The following is a 16,026-nucleotide window of genomic DNA, read 5'->3' as shown; positions in this document are numbered from 1 at the left end:
AGACAGTACCTCCCCCTGCTTTCTAGAGCAATAACCATTTTCATCCTCTACTTATTACAATCCTTTGGTTATTCCAATGAGAGTCTGTGGATGGCCGGGAAAGGTGAGAGATGGATCATTTGTGCTCAGGTAACCTCCTGGAATGAGAGGCCCAAAGACACACATAGTGAATGGCCTAGTTAGCAGTTCATCCACACGGATTTTGTTTTGCTGAATGATCACCATTCTCATACAGCAAGGCATCTTTATGCAAAGAATGGTCCTCTTACCACCCCAGCCTACTTCCTCAATCTCTCGTCTCCACTCCGCCTTTCCTTCTAACCCAAGAGCTGTCACCTCGCCCCACTGCCACACCTGTCACACTCCATTCCAGGCCACCAATGCCACCAGAAATCTCTGAAGTCGCTCCAGTGGCTTAATTGCATCACAAAGTCACCAGACTGGATAAAGTGATTCTGCTGACCTGAAACCTGTCAGATGTACCGGCCCCTCCCCCAAAGGGCACGCCTGGACAAGCTGGCCAAGGCTCCTTCACCAGCCACCCCCCTAGTCACTGCTGACTACCTACCACATCTCAGCACAGGGCCGGGCAGCTCGCACCACGGCGCTCCTGCCTAGGGCTGCACCCCCGCCTCGGTGCCTCCCGTTCCTCTCGCAACACCAGCTGAACGCCTCTCCTCCACAGAACCTCCCTCCCGCGGGGGAGCCCACCGCTGCTCCACACGGGCTTCCATGAGGCTCCTGGCTACGGCGCCTGCTCTGGCCTTTGCTTCTGTCTGCTTTTTAATTGCACTGGCTTTTTATTTTTACGTGCATGTGTGTCCTGCGACATGAAAGTCTCCCTCCAAGAACATAATAAAGTAACTGAAATCGAGTGAGCGAAGTATCGCCTGGCAGAGATTCTCAAGGAACCTGCTTTGACAAATAAGTAAATGAATTTCATTGGTACAACAGTTTGCATATAAATAGCTTCAGAAGTCCCAGGGAGTATGAAGGATTATTTGAAACTTTCTGCAAACGTCCAGTACAGTGAACAGACTGTTAAACAGACACATACCTAAGGGCTGCTCACACCCACGTTACCTCCAGTGCCACGCTAGGCAAGCACGACACAGCGCAGAAGGCGGAGGTTTCGCCGCAGCCACCTGCGGGGGCCGCCAACCCCAACCCAGCCTGCAGGTGAGGTTGCCGAGGATCCTGAGCTTGCCGACTTACGGTGGAACGTGCAAGGCCAACATGCAAGTGGCAGCGTACCTTTCACCAGCTTCCCGTCCGGGACGGTCTTACTGGACGACGCCTCCTTCTTCCCGCCTGAGCCTGCCCGTGCTCCCACCTCGGCCGTGTCTTCAGGCGCGCCGTCCTCCCCAGTGTCACTCGGCTTCTCAGGAGCAGAGTCTGTGGGAGCCTCTTCCGGTGCGGACACAGCCTAGAGATGAAATGTCACTATAAACTGTCAGCAAGAAATTATACAGACATTTTCAAAAAAGAGAGATGTATACAGTATGTATGTTTCACTGGACAACGGCAACTGTACATTACTGCCCAAGCAGCACTGGGAATAGACTTCCATATCCAGATCTGCTATTTTTTCTTACAATAGAATATATCAAAGAGGAGCAGAAGATTTTCTCCTGTCTGAAAAAACACTATACTCTTTGAAGCCCTAATACTGCCTTGGGAACCAATCTTCGGTACCTTTTCTTTGGACGCTGATTACTGAGAATTCTTTAAAAATACCAAATTATCCCCATCACCTACAGAGGAGTCAGTTTCTTTCAGTGTGGGCCATGCCATCGGAGATAAAGGTCTGAAGAAATCTCCTGAGAAGCAAGGTCCATGTCATCTCTTCACCAAAACTGGCTTTACAAAAATGTCAGGGTGTCTGTATAACTGAGAAGAGCAGAACAAAGGCAGAAGACGGGGCTGCGGGACAAAAAGCACTTCCAAGGACACCAGCACCACGCCGGGGACCTGGTGAGGGGGAAGGGCGTGCAGGAGCAGGCAGAGACCATGCTGCAGGACACCCCCAGCAGCAGCTGGCCAGCTGTGAGGCGCCCACATATATATATATATATATATATATTTTTTTTTTTTTTCTTTTTTCTTTTTTGAGAGAGTCTCACTCTGTTGCCCAGGCTGGAGTGCAGTGGCAAGATCTCTGCTCACCGCAAGCTCCGCCCCCCGGGATTCATGCCATTCTCCTGCCTCAGCCTCCCAAGTAGCTGGGACTGCAGGCATCTGCTGCCACGCCTGGCTAATTTTTTGTATTTTTAGCAGAGATGGGGTTTCACTATGTTAGCCAGGATGGTCTCGATCTCCTGACCTCATGATCCATCCGCCTGGCCTCCCAAAGTGCTGGGATTACAGGCATGAGCCACTGTACCTGGCCATATTTTATATATTTCATACATGTTAACACAACACATGCAGGGTACTCAGCTGTCAGGAAATGTAGCTAAAAACTGTAGACAGCCAAAACATCGAACAGCTGAAGGAACAGGATTTTTTTTGTTTAGAATGTGCTGGACAAACAATCATCAGTACTGTGAATGTGGGCAGATGTTTTCAATAGATCAAGTTCCAGAGCTAAGGGGGACGTGAAAGATGGAGTATGCCAGACACACATTAAAGAAAGGTGAAGAATCACCCAGCCCTTTCACCTGTAGGAGAATAAACAGAAAGTGACTTCTGATCTGGAAGGCAGAGTCACCTGTAACAGCTTCACGGCCTCCCTGTGTTCAGACACGTACCTGCGTGCTATCGCCCCCTTCTTTCTGGAGGAAGAACTGCTTCTTAAACTCATAATAGGCATTATACTGGTGCCATGGCTGCAGGAATTCAAATCTGAGCAGAAGGAGAAAGAAAATGGGTCATTTACCAACATAAGCACACTGAAGTAACAACAGGCCCTGTTCTCCTAGCTCTTTACTGATCTCCACAACCCCACAAGGTAGTTACTATTACAGCTACTCATAGACGAGGGAGACGGCATACAAGGGGTCGAAATCGCTTGCCCGGGGTTACACAGGTCACACTATAAACTGACAACATATTTTTAGGCTTTACTAGCACTGAAGCATGGGACATTACTTGTTTTTTAAAAAGAAGGGTTTGTGTCTAGATTTTTAAGGCAGATTCTTGAAAACCATGAATTATAGGCTTTTATTTTAGGTAGCTTCAAAATTCTTTTTTTTTTTTTTTGAGATGGAGTCTCGCTCTGTCGCCCAGGCTGGAGTGCAGTGGCCGGATCTCAGCTCACTGCAAGCTCTGACTCCCAGGTTTATGCCATTCTCCTGCCTCAGCCTCCCAAGTAGCTGGGACTACAGGCGCCCGCCACCTCGCCTGGCTAGTTTTTTGTATTTTTTAGTAGAGACGGGGTTTCACCGTATTAGCCAGGATGGTCTCGATCTCCTGACCTCGTGATCCGCCCGTCTCGGCCTCCCAAAGTGCTGGGATTACAGGCTTGAGCCACCGCGCCCGGCCCAAAATTCTTACTTAAAAAATGAAACAAACAAAAAACAGGTAACATAATTTAAAAACACCACCCCAAGTCTAAGCAATTTAACAAGCCAATTAAAAAATGTATTTATCTAAAGACATTGGTTGGGTGTGGTGGCTCATGCCTGTAATCCTAGCACTTTGGAAGGCCGAGGCAAGTGGATCACTTGAGGTCAGGAGTTTGAGACCAGCCTGGCCAACACAGTGAAACCCTGTCTCTACTAAAATACAAAAATTAGCCAGGCGTGGTGGTGCGCACCTGTAGTCCCAGCTACTTGGAAGGCTGAGACAGGAGAATTGCTTGGGCCCAGGAGGTAGAGGTTGCAGTGAGCCAAGATCACGCCACTGCACTCCAGCCTGGGTGACACAGCGAGACTGAATCTCAAAAAAGACATTTGAGCCAAGAAAAGGATTAAAAATACATAAAAAAAAATTCATTCTGTACCTACATTTTTTAAAAAAGGCTAAACGAAATCCCCAAATGCCATATACCTAACATACAAAATTCTTCTTCTGACCTTTGATCATTCTTGGCACGAACACTGGTCTCGAACTTCAGGCCGTTCCTGGCGACATACTCGGCTAGCTTGTCAATCACAGGCTGGACGTCGGGGGGCGGGGGGATGATGGCGGCCACGGGGGCAAGTGCACTGTGGGAGAAGAGTCTGTGAGGCCCCTGGGCCTCAGGGGCTCGCCAAGCTCAGTCCTGGCTGCTCGGAGGTCCTCACCGCCTCAGATGTCCAGAGAGACATGTGAGTTACAGTATATAGTGGAGGCTCTTGTTGAAGGTGATGCATACGACAGAAACTAAAGTCAACTAGACAGGATTATTGTCGAGTGAAAATGGGGATTTTAGTGATAAAAGGTGCATTTTTCCTAGTAATTAACATTTCTCCCCAATCACAAGCTAATTCTTAGAAATAACCAAGAGTAAGTTTTTGTTGTTGTTGCTGTTATATTAAAAAAAAAGTCAGCAAGCATGATTCAGCTTTCTTCATTTCCTGTTTGACTTGCTCAGCATGACCAGAAAGAGTCGTTTTTACAGAAACTCCCATGTTTTATTACATTTCCCAAGAGCCTCCTTTCAAGGCCGGGCATTCCAGGCCCTCTGGTAAAGCACCTGTCTCTTCCTCGTCCCACGAACACGGGGGGCCCTTGCTGTTGGGGAAGCTAGGGCTCTGCCGATGGCTTCACAGGTTAACTAAAGTAGCTGCCAGGCCCCCGCAATGGCCAACAGCTTCGGAGAGACTCATGAAGCACCCCAACATCACCTTCCTCAACTTTATGAACCTGCATGTTTTGCAAACAACTGCAGTTTCACTGCATACTGATTTTGCCTAGCACAGCTCAACTGAGACTCTGACACAAAGCGCAAGAACAGATGCTGGAGATCTGGGGCCAGCGTGCAACGTGAAATGAACTCAACTTTATAAGAGGTTTAACTTCAACGCTAAAAAGTTTGTGCTACGACCATTTCTGTTTTCCTGTCAACTTTGTAACTTGGGGATTTGGAATAATAACTACTCAGATAATGGGGACCCCTATATGTGATCCAGATTACAAGACCCCCATGGAGACACAGATGGCTCCAGTGACTGCACTGCTAAGTGACCCACACAGCAGGCACCGGCGGACCCTGCGCCTACCTTGTGGTGGTGGTTGTGGAGGTGGCCCCGCTGCTTGTCTCCGCCGTGGTTGGGGGCGGCGGTGGCGTGGTCCCGGGAGGCGGTGGGGCGGTGGTCGTCACTCCGGGGGAGTTAGACACGGTCACACCAGCAGGAAGGGTGCTGTAGTAAGTGGCCACGTCGATTCCGGGAGGGGGCGGCGCCAGGCAGTAAGTGCCATCCGGTAGCATGTAGTAGCTGTAATACATGGCTGCCACGGTCGCTGTGGAGACACATTGCCTGGGAGTGAGCATGGCCAGCGACAGACTGGTCCGTGAGTCCACAACACAGTCACAGGAGCCTGTCCCCTGGCAAGATGCAGCCTTGCTTCTGCTCACTTCCAACCATGCTGTTTTCTAGATTTTTCTGATACAAAAATGTTGTCTGTGCAATACGCAATTTAAAAGAACCAGGCAAAGCCACAACACACATCCAAAGACAGATGGAAAGTGAACAGCATGAGGATGTTCAAAGCCACCAGACGTGAATATTCTCTAGACAAATTAATATTCTCCTTAACTTCAAAATGTGCAGGTTGGGAACAGTCTCCTCTCTTGCGGCAACCAGTCACCCCTTTGCTCACACGGCTCACGAAGGCCACCTATGCTCCTAAATGCACATGTGAGGAAACGCCTCTGGCTAGCTGCCTGCGCTGACATCAGCTTTCATTCTCCAGGCACGCTGCTCCCTCCGTTCACACGTTAATCCGGAAACTACCCCCTCGGTAAGGCAGGTGCTCCTGGCAACCCCGGTGTCAACCCCCGGCCCCAGCAACACAGGCTGTGGGGGAATTTATCCAGTAAATAAAAGTTCCCATGGGCACTGAGTCTGCGTCTGGACCTTTCCATCACAGACAGTGATGTACGCCATCTTCCCCCCTATTCTGTGCACACATGCAGGTATCTGTAGGGCAGTGGCACGCTGTCTTAACAATTAAAAATCCTGTACATTTATCCTTTTTGGGGCTAAATGTTCAGAACCATGAATCGCAGAAGATTCAACGATTACTTATGAAATTTAATTTCCAGTCCTGTTGTAGATAAGCAAGTAGTTCTGACTACACACAGATTTAATTTCCTCTTTATTAGGAGATGGCAAAATTATTTTTCTAATTAAGAACTTTTATCTTCATTTTCAATTAATTCACCTTGAAACGGTAACACTGAAAAACAGTGAAAGCTTAACCATGGTTTCCAGTAATGTATGCTACGCAGAGAAACATTTCAGAAGTACGACTTAGACTCTCTTGACCTTTCCGTCATAGATTGGCAAGGCAGCATAATTCCTACGTACTGTAGGCATATTCTCCAGCTGCCAACGACTTATTTAAATTTTTTTTTTTTTTTTTTTTTTTTGTTTTTGAGACGGAGTCTCGCTCTGTAGCCCAGGCTGGAGTGCAGTGGCCGGATCTCAGCTCACTGCAGGCTCCGCCTCCCGGGTTTACGCCATTCTCCGGCCTCAGCCTCCCGAGTAGCTGGGACTACAGGCGCCCGCCATCTCGCCCGGCTATTTTTTGTATTTCTTAGTAGAGACGGGGTTTCACTGTGTTCACCAGGATGGTCTCGATCTCCTGACCTCGTGATCCGCCCATCTCGGCCTCCCAAAGTGCTGGGATTACAGGCTTGAGCCACCGCGCCCGGCCGACTTATTTAAATTAATTAGACACGATGAACTCCTAAACCGTCGTTCTCCAGCTCCATGTTATATACCAACCACCATGACACAGAAACAGCAATACTCCAAATTTTCAAAATAAGATAAGTGGGCTCAATGTACTCCACATTATCGTCTACACAGAAATATCTGAGTACCATCTCTGAGAAAAGGCCGGGGGCAAGGATGAAACCCTTGGAGGTCAATGGGAGGAGGCTGACAGCAGGGCAGGCACCGTCTCTGAGGTCCTGCAGGGGCAGGTCCTGTCTTCACTGTCTCTGTAGCCTCTGCACTGAGCACAGAGTACGTGCTGGACCGACGAACTGACCTGATAGTCCAACACAGGCTTTCCTATCAAAATCAGGAATCCAAATATAAGCACGTGCTTCTGTAAGAGACAACGTCATCCCTGGAAGAGGGGAGCTGCTGCTTCCATCCACTCCCTGCTGGAGCCATCAGGTTACTGTGTATGGGCCAGGGTGAAGCCAGCACTCCAGGGGAGACAGCGCAGCCCACTGTGTGCTTGGCTCTAGGGAGGGCTGGGCGGAACCGACCCCACTACTGACTGGCTACTGTCAGGTCTCAAGCCTCCCACCTCAGCAGGAAGGACGGAAACCCCACGTCCTGCCCTGGACAGTCAGTCTCATTCCTAAAAAGAAGCCCAAATATGTTTTAAACTGGGGCCACAAAGGAAGGGATCTGAATTCATAAAAACAAACAAAACAAAACAGTTTATAATTATTTCAACTAGTAGTACATATTACGCAACTCCAACCTGATACCTGCATTCTTTATGTAACTGTGTAAAGTGCAATCACCCTGGAACACAACAGAGATGAAGAAGTTATTTTCAAAGCTAAGCGCCATTTCTTTGAAAGAACCCGCAGACTTCAGACTATATGACCTTCCTGAGCATTCCATCTTGTTAAATAAAAACGAAGTGTTAAAAAAAAATAGCAGTGCTGGCAAAATGGCAGACTACTCAGAGACTCATCCACTACAAACATCAAAAACGTTGGCTAAAATATAATGAAAAATTTAGCCTGGGTGCAGTGGCTCACATTTATAATCCTGGCACTTTGCGAGGCTGAGGTGGGAGGATGCTTCAGGCCTGGGCAGTATTGTCAGACCCCATCTCCAAAAAATAAAATAAACTAGCTGGGTATGGTACACACCTATCGTCCCAGCTACTTGGGACGCTGTGGCAGGAGAATGGCGGGAGCCCAGGAGTTCGGGGCTGCATTGAGGTGTGATGGCACCACTGCGCTCCAGCCTGGGTGATAGAGTGAAACCCCGAGCTGAGCTCACAAAAAGAAAAAAAGGCTGTCTCTAGGTGTAAAAATGAAACAAATCCCCAAATCTGAAAACACCTCCAGGGACATCCTAGCCTGGGTCCCCAACTTGCTTCAGAGGCTCTACACAAAAACCACCCAGGCTGACCATGCTCTGGGCACACCCTTGACCCAGACACAGGAGATTCTCATGGAGGAGAGCTGTGAAGCCCAGATACGCGCAGCCTCTGTGATACGGTCTGCTACTAGCCACTGCTGCTGGGACCTCTTCCCTGTGATTCTCTCCAAGGTTTTAATCAAATTTGAAAATCGTCCTGCTTCTCAAAAGGACTCCAAGAGAAATAAAGTATGTGCTGTTCAATGAGATGAAAACACTCATCTGTCGGCAGACGGTGGAATGTGGAGCGTGGGGCGTGGCCTGTGGCACTGCCATGCTCCGAAGTGGCCCGGGAACCAGCACCGCAGGGGTGCATGAATTCCGCTACACTGCTCTTGGGCTGCCTCTCCCAGATTCCCATTTCGTAGGGTGTCAGGGATGTGAAGATCTGAGGGAGGACATCAGATCCATCCTTCCCCAGACGCTGTGGCCCTGGTGGGAGGCAGGACGGGCACAAGGCGTCTGGAACAGCCCAGGGCCAGTCTCCTGAAGGGCTTCTGCCGCTTGCCCAGCCCGCCCCTTGCCCTGGTTTCTGGTCCCCAGGTCTCTGTCCTTGGCACGGCCTCACAGGGTCTCTGCCTGCCACGAGAGGCCCCTATTCAGCTTATCTCCAGTGCCACCTCTTTTGGGAAGCCTCTGCCTCCTTGGCAGACTCAGGATGCCTTTGCTCTGGGCTCACGTGGGACCTCACGTGGGACCCTGTACACAATGCCCTAAGGCGACTCCTGCACCAGCCACCAGGACTGGGGTGCAGCTATGGCCCCAAGGACTCCACATCTCCAAATAGTGACCACAAAACCTCAGCAGCTCGCACAGCTCCTGGCATGAGCAGGCCCTCAGTAAGTGTTTAATGAGTCAGTTCATGCCAGCTGGTGGCATGGCCTGGGCTGCTTCTAAAATGCCTCAGTGCTAAAATATCCCGCAGTGACCATGAAGCTGCTTGACACATGCCCCACACAGTGGCAGCACCGCACAGCTCACAGAACCCTTTAACTGGACTGAAGCCCTTTAAACTGACTAGCAACTACAGCACACAGGGATTTTGTACACAGCCCCTTGTATGTTGTATACAGCAATTCTCATGAACACTAAACTTTAAGAATTTCTGGACTAGAACAGGGTGAGAACAGAATTAGAATCTACGAGCTGGGCTGTAGTCTACAAACTGAAGTCTGGGCTGGCAAAAGTCACATCAGCTTTACAATAACTGTGCCATCACTAGTCATAAATGGGGGCGGGCACAGCGTGCCAAGGGGCTCCTGCTGTCCTCAGGCTGCCACGACATGCAGGGAATCTCCTGGGCTTATCGTGAGGCTACTTCCCGACAACCTCACCATACACTGACAACACCGTGAAATGGAAAATGCACTGAATCCACCTGTAACCTACCAAACATCATGGCACAGCCTCCCCTGCCTTAAATGTGCTCAGGGCACCTACAGTAGCTGATGGCTGGATGAAATCATCTAACACGAAGCCTATTTTATAATAAAGTTTTTAGCATCTCAAGTAATTTACTGATGCTCTACTGAATGCAAATTGCATTTGCCCCATCATCAAGTTGAACCCTCAGTAAGCTGGGACCACATATATTTTGTTAGGTTTGTTGCTGTTCTCAGGATTTTATATTGAATTTCCCAAAAGAGGACTAGGTTTTAAAGTAAGTTAAATGCTGACGTAATGTTACTCTAATAAACACTATGAGTACTACGAAAGCCTACTCCAAATAAATCCAAGAAAGAAATTCCAACAGGTACCTACACAGTCCCTAAAGGCAAGTATAGTTGTACGACAAGAACCAAGCTGCTTAAAAGCAGGAAGCACATTTGTAAGTCCTTCTTCCCCAATACTGCCTCCTCTGAAACGTGCAGAGCTACTTAACACAGGTCAGAGAAATCTGCCTAATTATCTCCCAAGGCCCCGCTATTCAACAGGCTTCTTGCAAAAACCAGAGCCAGTTTCCTGGTATCTCCGCATGATCTTAATCTCGTGTAAATTCAACAGACAGAACAGAACTCCTGTGCTGAGAAGGTTCTTAGAGAGGAGGAGACTGGTGAGCAACCACCTTTCCGGAAGAACTAAGACAGGGAAGATGAACAATGTGTGCATTAAGAATAAAAACAGGGTCGGGCGCGGTGGCTCAAGCCTGTAATCCCAGCACTTTGGGAGGCCAAGATGGGCGGATCACGAGGTCAGGAGATCGAGACCATCCTGGCGAACACGGTGAAACCCCGTCTCTACTAAAAAATACAAAAAACTAGCCGGGCGTGGTGGCGGGCGCCTGTAGTCCCAGCTACTTGGGAGGCTGAGGCAGGAGAATGGCATGAACCTGGGAGGCGGAGGTTGCAGTGAGCTGAGATCCGGCCACTGCACTCCAGCCTGGGCGACAGAGCGAGACTCCGCCTCAAAAAAAAAAAAAAAAAAAAAAAAAAGAATGAAAATAGGCTGGCCAGGTGGCTCATGCCTGAAATCCCAGCACTTGGGGAGGCCAAGGTACAGGGATCACTTGAGGCCAGGAGTTCCAGACCAGCCTGGCCAACGTGGTGAAACCCCGTCTCTACTAAAAAACACAAAAACATTAGCTACTTGGGAGGCTATGGCAGGAGAATCACTTGAACCCGGGAGATGGAGGCTGCAGCCAGCTGAGATCAGGGACAGACTGCCTCCAAAAAAAAAAAAAAAAAAAAGAATTAAAATAGTTAAGAGTTCTATGGAGATAAGTATAGATATTCTGAAAAAACACACCTATCCGAGTAAGCCCCTGGGTGTCAGCCAGGCAAATGTCACTAGCTGAGCATATCTGAGAGGCAGCAACAAGCCAGCCCTCCTGTCTCCCGGCTCTCCAGCCATCCAGAGCCAGACATGGCCTCGCTGCTCCCACAGCCCCAGGCTCTTCCTCAGCACCGGCCATGCCTCTATCTCCTTTCCTGGATCTCTAAATCCTGTTGACAGGGACTCTTCTAAGTTCAATGGCTTTAAATTCTATTTATACCTGATGGCTGCAGAATTCACATCTCCAGCCCTGAGCTGAACTTGAACTTGTGCGTTAACCACCTACTCAATGTTCCCACTGGGACGTCTCATCCATATTTCAAGTCGAATGTGTCCAGAACAGAGCCCCTGATTTCTCCCATGCCTCTCTTCTGTAGTCCCTCAATACAGGAGGTGGCCACACCCCTCGTCCATCCAGTTCATCTGTCAGACCCCATGGCTGATGCCCCATGATTCAGCTCTGCGACCTGCCCTCCAGCTCCAGCACCTCCTGCCCTCCACGTGCACAGCTCTGCCCCGGGCTTTTCCGCCCTTGCCTCCACAGTTTCTGCCTGAATCCCTCCCACGGTGACCTCTCTCAACCAGGGTCAAGCTAAGTCCCTTGTCTGGGAAGCCCTCCTGCAAACCCACTTGCCTGCTTCTCCCACCTCATGTCCCATTGCTGTCCCATCCCCCACCCTGCACATGGTAATTGCTGGGCTCACCTGCACTTCCTCTGGTCTCTGGTCACAGGAGGCCTCCCCGACCCATGATGCCAGCACTGCTGGCCTCCCCAGAACCCTGGTCCCCTTGTCATGGCCACTTTCTCCATCGCTCTTAGTCACGTGTCCACTGTCACTGTCTGGCTCTGCCCTCCAGAACATAAGCTCCATGGCAGAAGGAGCTTTGTCCACTGTGTTCCTCGCATGGCAGAGCATGATGCAAATCGCTCAATGCCTGTACAAGTTACACAGGAGAGAATGGGAATGAACATGGTATGAGATTTTGTTGTTTTTTTTTTGAGATGGAGCCTCGCTCTGCTGCCCAGGCTGGAGTGCAGTAGTGCAATCTCAGCTCACTACAAGCTCCACCTCCTGGGTTGATGCCATTCTCCTGCCTCAACCTCCCCAGTAGCTGGGACTACAGGCGCCCACCACCATACCTGGCTAATTTTTTGTATTTTTAGTAGAGACAGGGTTTCACTGTGTTAGTCAGGATGGTCTCAATCCCCTGACCTCGTGATCTGCCAGCCTCAGCTTCCCAAAGTGCTGGGATTACAGGCGTGAGCCACAGCGTCTGGCCGGCATGAGCTTCTCCATGGCAGTAAAGGCTCCTGCAGATGGTGGCACCCAGCACCCACATTCTTAGGGAAAGTCATACCCATCCAGCAATTCTAGGTCCTTCCAAACTACCTGTCAAATGGGAGGGCAACATTAAGGCATTTTCAGATATCCAAGAATTTAAAAAACTTTGTGTTCCTATGTACCCTTCCTTGGCAAACTACTGGAGGATGTGCTCCAGCAAAATACAGAAGTAAACATACAAACAACAGTAACAGGAACGAACACAGGAAAGAAAGACAAGTCACAGAAAAGTACTGGCTACAGGCTCAGAACACCACTGTTCCAGGCGGGGGACACAGAAACCCAGCTGTCAATTTCACCAAATGCACACACTGCAAACAAACGACCCACACACCAGAGAAGCTGGCTCCACCTAGATCCAGCAGCAGCAACTGAGGCATCAAAAGTCAAGACCTGCTTAAAAGATGGCACCATTACGTGAGTCTACACTACAACAGCGCTGTAGGTCCTCAGCGAGGAAGTCAGCACAGCTCCATCTGAGAACTGCCCCTCAAGGGTGATCTGGACTTGCCTGCATTCCCTTCCGTTCTTTGTCCACACGCACACTGACTTCTCAGAGATACAGAGTGGGCTGCATTGCGAAGATGATGTGCACGCTCCCAATACTCACCTGAGATCTCTCCAATTCAGGCTAATGGTTCACCAACATACGCAGTCATCTGTAATACTAGGCATGTACATGTATTAGTGTGTCAAACAGAACATGCAATATGCAGCAAATTTCCTAGACCATAACCGACGTTCGTTTATTTCCATTTAATTTTCAAGCTGGATTCTAGGAGGAAGCCGCTGAGAGCAGATTTACCCGAGCAGTGCTGGTGAGCCAGGTAGCCGCCTGCTCTGAAGCCCACAGCCTGACCCGCTGCCAAGAGCCACTGTTCCCGGCAGGCTTATTCGACTGCTGGATCAATGTCAGAATACATTGTCATCATGGCAAGTCCACTATTTAGTGTAAAATTCTACAATACTACTTTTTTTTTTTTGACAAAAAAAAAAAAAAAAAAAAAAAAGCCTTACGAAAAGTTTTATTACCATCTGAAGATGCAGATCCCTGAAAGAGGTATTTTTAGTTCCTTCAGACTGTGGCAGACTGCTTGATTTGAGACTCTTACTCTGCTTACGGTTAGAGTGCTGCCTTATTCACAGTGAAGACCTGCACCCCAGGAGAGGTTCAAATTCTATGCATGGAAATGTCAGGCATTGACAACACAATTCAAGAATAATTGTTTTTATTACTGAATTCTGCATTCTCAAGAGTGAGGCAGTGCCTAATACACCCAGCGGACGTTAGAAACCTTCAAGGTCTTCTAGAAGTGAATGAGAGGAAACAGGGCTGAGAAACTCTCTCCTTCTGCAAGTTTCTCTTTTCCACTCAATTATCTCCACTCTCAAGACTTCTGACTTCATCTCCTGAACTCAGATAATTTTCAACAATTCCTAAAAGACCCCTTCTGGCAATAGTTTGTTTTAGGCAGGGTGGTTACCTATGAGCTCTCTATAACATAAATCTCATATCCCAAGAATAAAAATGGTAAAACAAACCAAAAACTCCTTAAGATGTAAGCCCACAGTTTTTAAGAAAATATGACTTCCTTCCCACCCTCCCATACTTAAAAGCATTTATTATTTGGCTCATCACACATTGTGTCCAAATATTTTCCAACTGAGATAAAACAGTGATATAGTTTGGCCGTGCCCCCACCCAGATCTCATCTTGATCTGTAACTAGCACAATTCCCATGTGTCGTGGGAGGAGCCTGATGGGAGGTGACAGAATTATGGGGGTGGGTCTTTCCTGCGCTGTTGTCGTGTTAATGAATGAGTCCCACAAGAGCTGACAGTTTCAAAAACAGGAGTTTCCCTGTACAGGCTCTCTTTGCCTGCTGCCATCCATGTAAGACATAACTTGTTCCTCCTTGCCTTCCGCCATGATTGTGAGGCCTCCCCAGCCATGTGGAACTGTTAAGTCCATTAAACCTCTTTTTCTCTACAGTCTCAGGTATGTCTTTATCAGCAGTGTGAAAAAGACTAATACAGTAATTTGGTACCAGAAGTGGGGGACTGCTGAAAAGATAACCCCAAAATGTGGAAGTGACTTTGAAACTGGGTAACAGGCAGAGTTTGGAACAGTTTGGAGGGCTCAGAAGAAAACAGGAAAGTTTGGAACTTCCCAGATATTTGTTGAATGGCTTTGCCCAAAATGCTGACAGTGATAGGAACAATAAGGTCCAGGCTGAGGTGGTCTTAGATAGAGATGTGGAACTTGTTGGGAACTGGGGCAAAGGTGACTTGTTATGTTTTGGCAAAGACATTGGTGGCGTTCTGCCCCTGCCCTAGAGATTTGTGGGACTTTAAACTTGAGAGAGATGATTTAGGGTATCTGGTGAAAGAAATTTCTAAGCAGCAAAGCACTCAAGAGGTGACTTGGGTGCTGTTAAAGGCATTCAGTTTTATAAGGAAACAGAGCATAAAGGTCTAGAAAATTTGTAGTCTGACAATAGAAAAGAAAATCCCATTTTCTGGGGAGAAATGCAGGCTGGCTGCAGAAATTTGCATAAGTAACCAGGAGCCAAATGTGAATCCCCAAGACAGCGCAGAAAATGTCTCTAGGACACATCAGAGGTCTTCATGGCAGCCCCTCCCATCATAGGCCTGGAGGCCTAGGAGGAAAAAATGATTTTGTGGTCCAGGCCCAGGGTCCCTGTGCTGTGTGCAGCCAAGGGACTTGGTACCCTGTGTCCCAGCTGCTCCAGCTATGACTAAAAGGGGCCAATGCATAGCTTGGACTGTGGCTTCAGAGGGTGGAAGCCCTAAGCCTTGGCAGCTTCCATGTGGTGAGCCTGCGAGTGCACAGAAGTCAAGAACTGAGGTTTGGGAACCTCTGTCTGGATTTCAAAGGATGTACGGAAATGCCTGGATGCCTAGGCAGAAGTTTGCCGCAGGGGCAGGGCCGTCATGGAGAACCTCTGCTAGGGCAGTGCGGAGGGGAAATGTGGGGTTGGAGCCCCCAAACAGAGTCCCTACGGGGGTACTGCCTAGTGCAGCTGTGAGAAGAGGGCCACCATCCTCCAGACCCCAGAATGGTAGATCCACCAACAGCTTGCACCATGTGCCTGGAAAAGCCAGTCACTCAACACCAGCCTGTGAAAGCAGCCGGGAGGGAGGCTGTACCCTGCAGAACCACAGGGGCGGAGCTGCCCAAGACCATGGGAACCCACCTCTTGCATCAGCGTGACCTGGATGTGAGACATGGAGTCAAAGGTCATTTTGGAGTTTTACGATTTGATGGCCTTGTTAGATTTTGGACTTGTACAGGGCCTGTGCAACCCCTTTGTTTTGGCCAATTTCTCCCATATGGATGGTTGTATTTACCCAATGCCTGTACCCCGATTGTATTTAAGAAACAACTAACTTGCTTTTGATTTTATAGGCTGATAGGCAGAAGGGACTTGTCTTGTTTCAGGTGAGATGTTGGACTGTGGACTTCTGAGTTAATGCTGAAATGAGTTAAGACTTTAGGGGACTGCTGGGAAGGCATGACTGATTTTGAAATGTGAGGATGTGAGACTTGGGAGGGGTCGGGGAGGGGGTAATGATATGGTTTGGCTGTGTCCCCACCCAAATCTCATCTTGAATTTTAATACCCA

General features: G+C 48.8%; 1 protein-coding gene across 3 annotated transcripts in view; it reads right to left on the bottom strand.

Annotated features, from left to right (window-relative positions):
- Positions 1–16,026, bottom strand: part of SFSWAP (splicing factor SWAP) — a 90,817-nt gene that overhangs the window by 41,609 nt on the left and 33,182 nt on the right. For all 3 annotated transcript variants that reach the window (XM_025402627.1, XM_025402629.1, XM_025402630.1), the window contains 4 exons: positions 5,145–5,385; positions 4,017–4,148; positions 2,751–2,844; positions 1,255–1,426 (listed from right to left, as the gene is read on the bottom strand). In XM_025402627.1, the coding sequence (XP_025258412.1) occupies positions 1,255–1,426; positions 2,751–2,844; positions 4,017–4,148; positions 5,145–5,385 (639 nt within the window). The remainder of the gene's footprint in view (positions 1–1,254; positions 1,427–2,750; positions 2,845–4,016; positions 4,149–5,144; positions 5,386–16,026) is intronic.

Source organism: Theropithecus gelada, chromosome 11, assembly GCF_003255815.1.
Source record: "Theropithecus gelada isolate Dixy chromosome 11, Tgel_1.0, whole genome shotgun sequence".
Lineage (NCBI taxonomy): Eukaryota > Metazoa > Chordata > Mammalia > Primates > Cercopithecidae > Theropithecus > Theropithecus gelada.
Note: the sequence above shows the minus strand (reverse complement) of the source record. Positions and strands in the feature narration are given on the sequence as shown.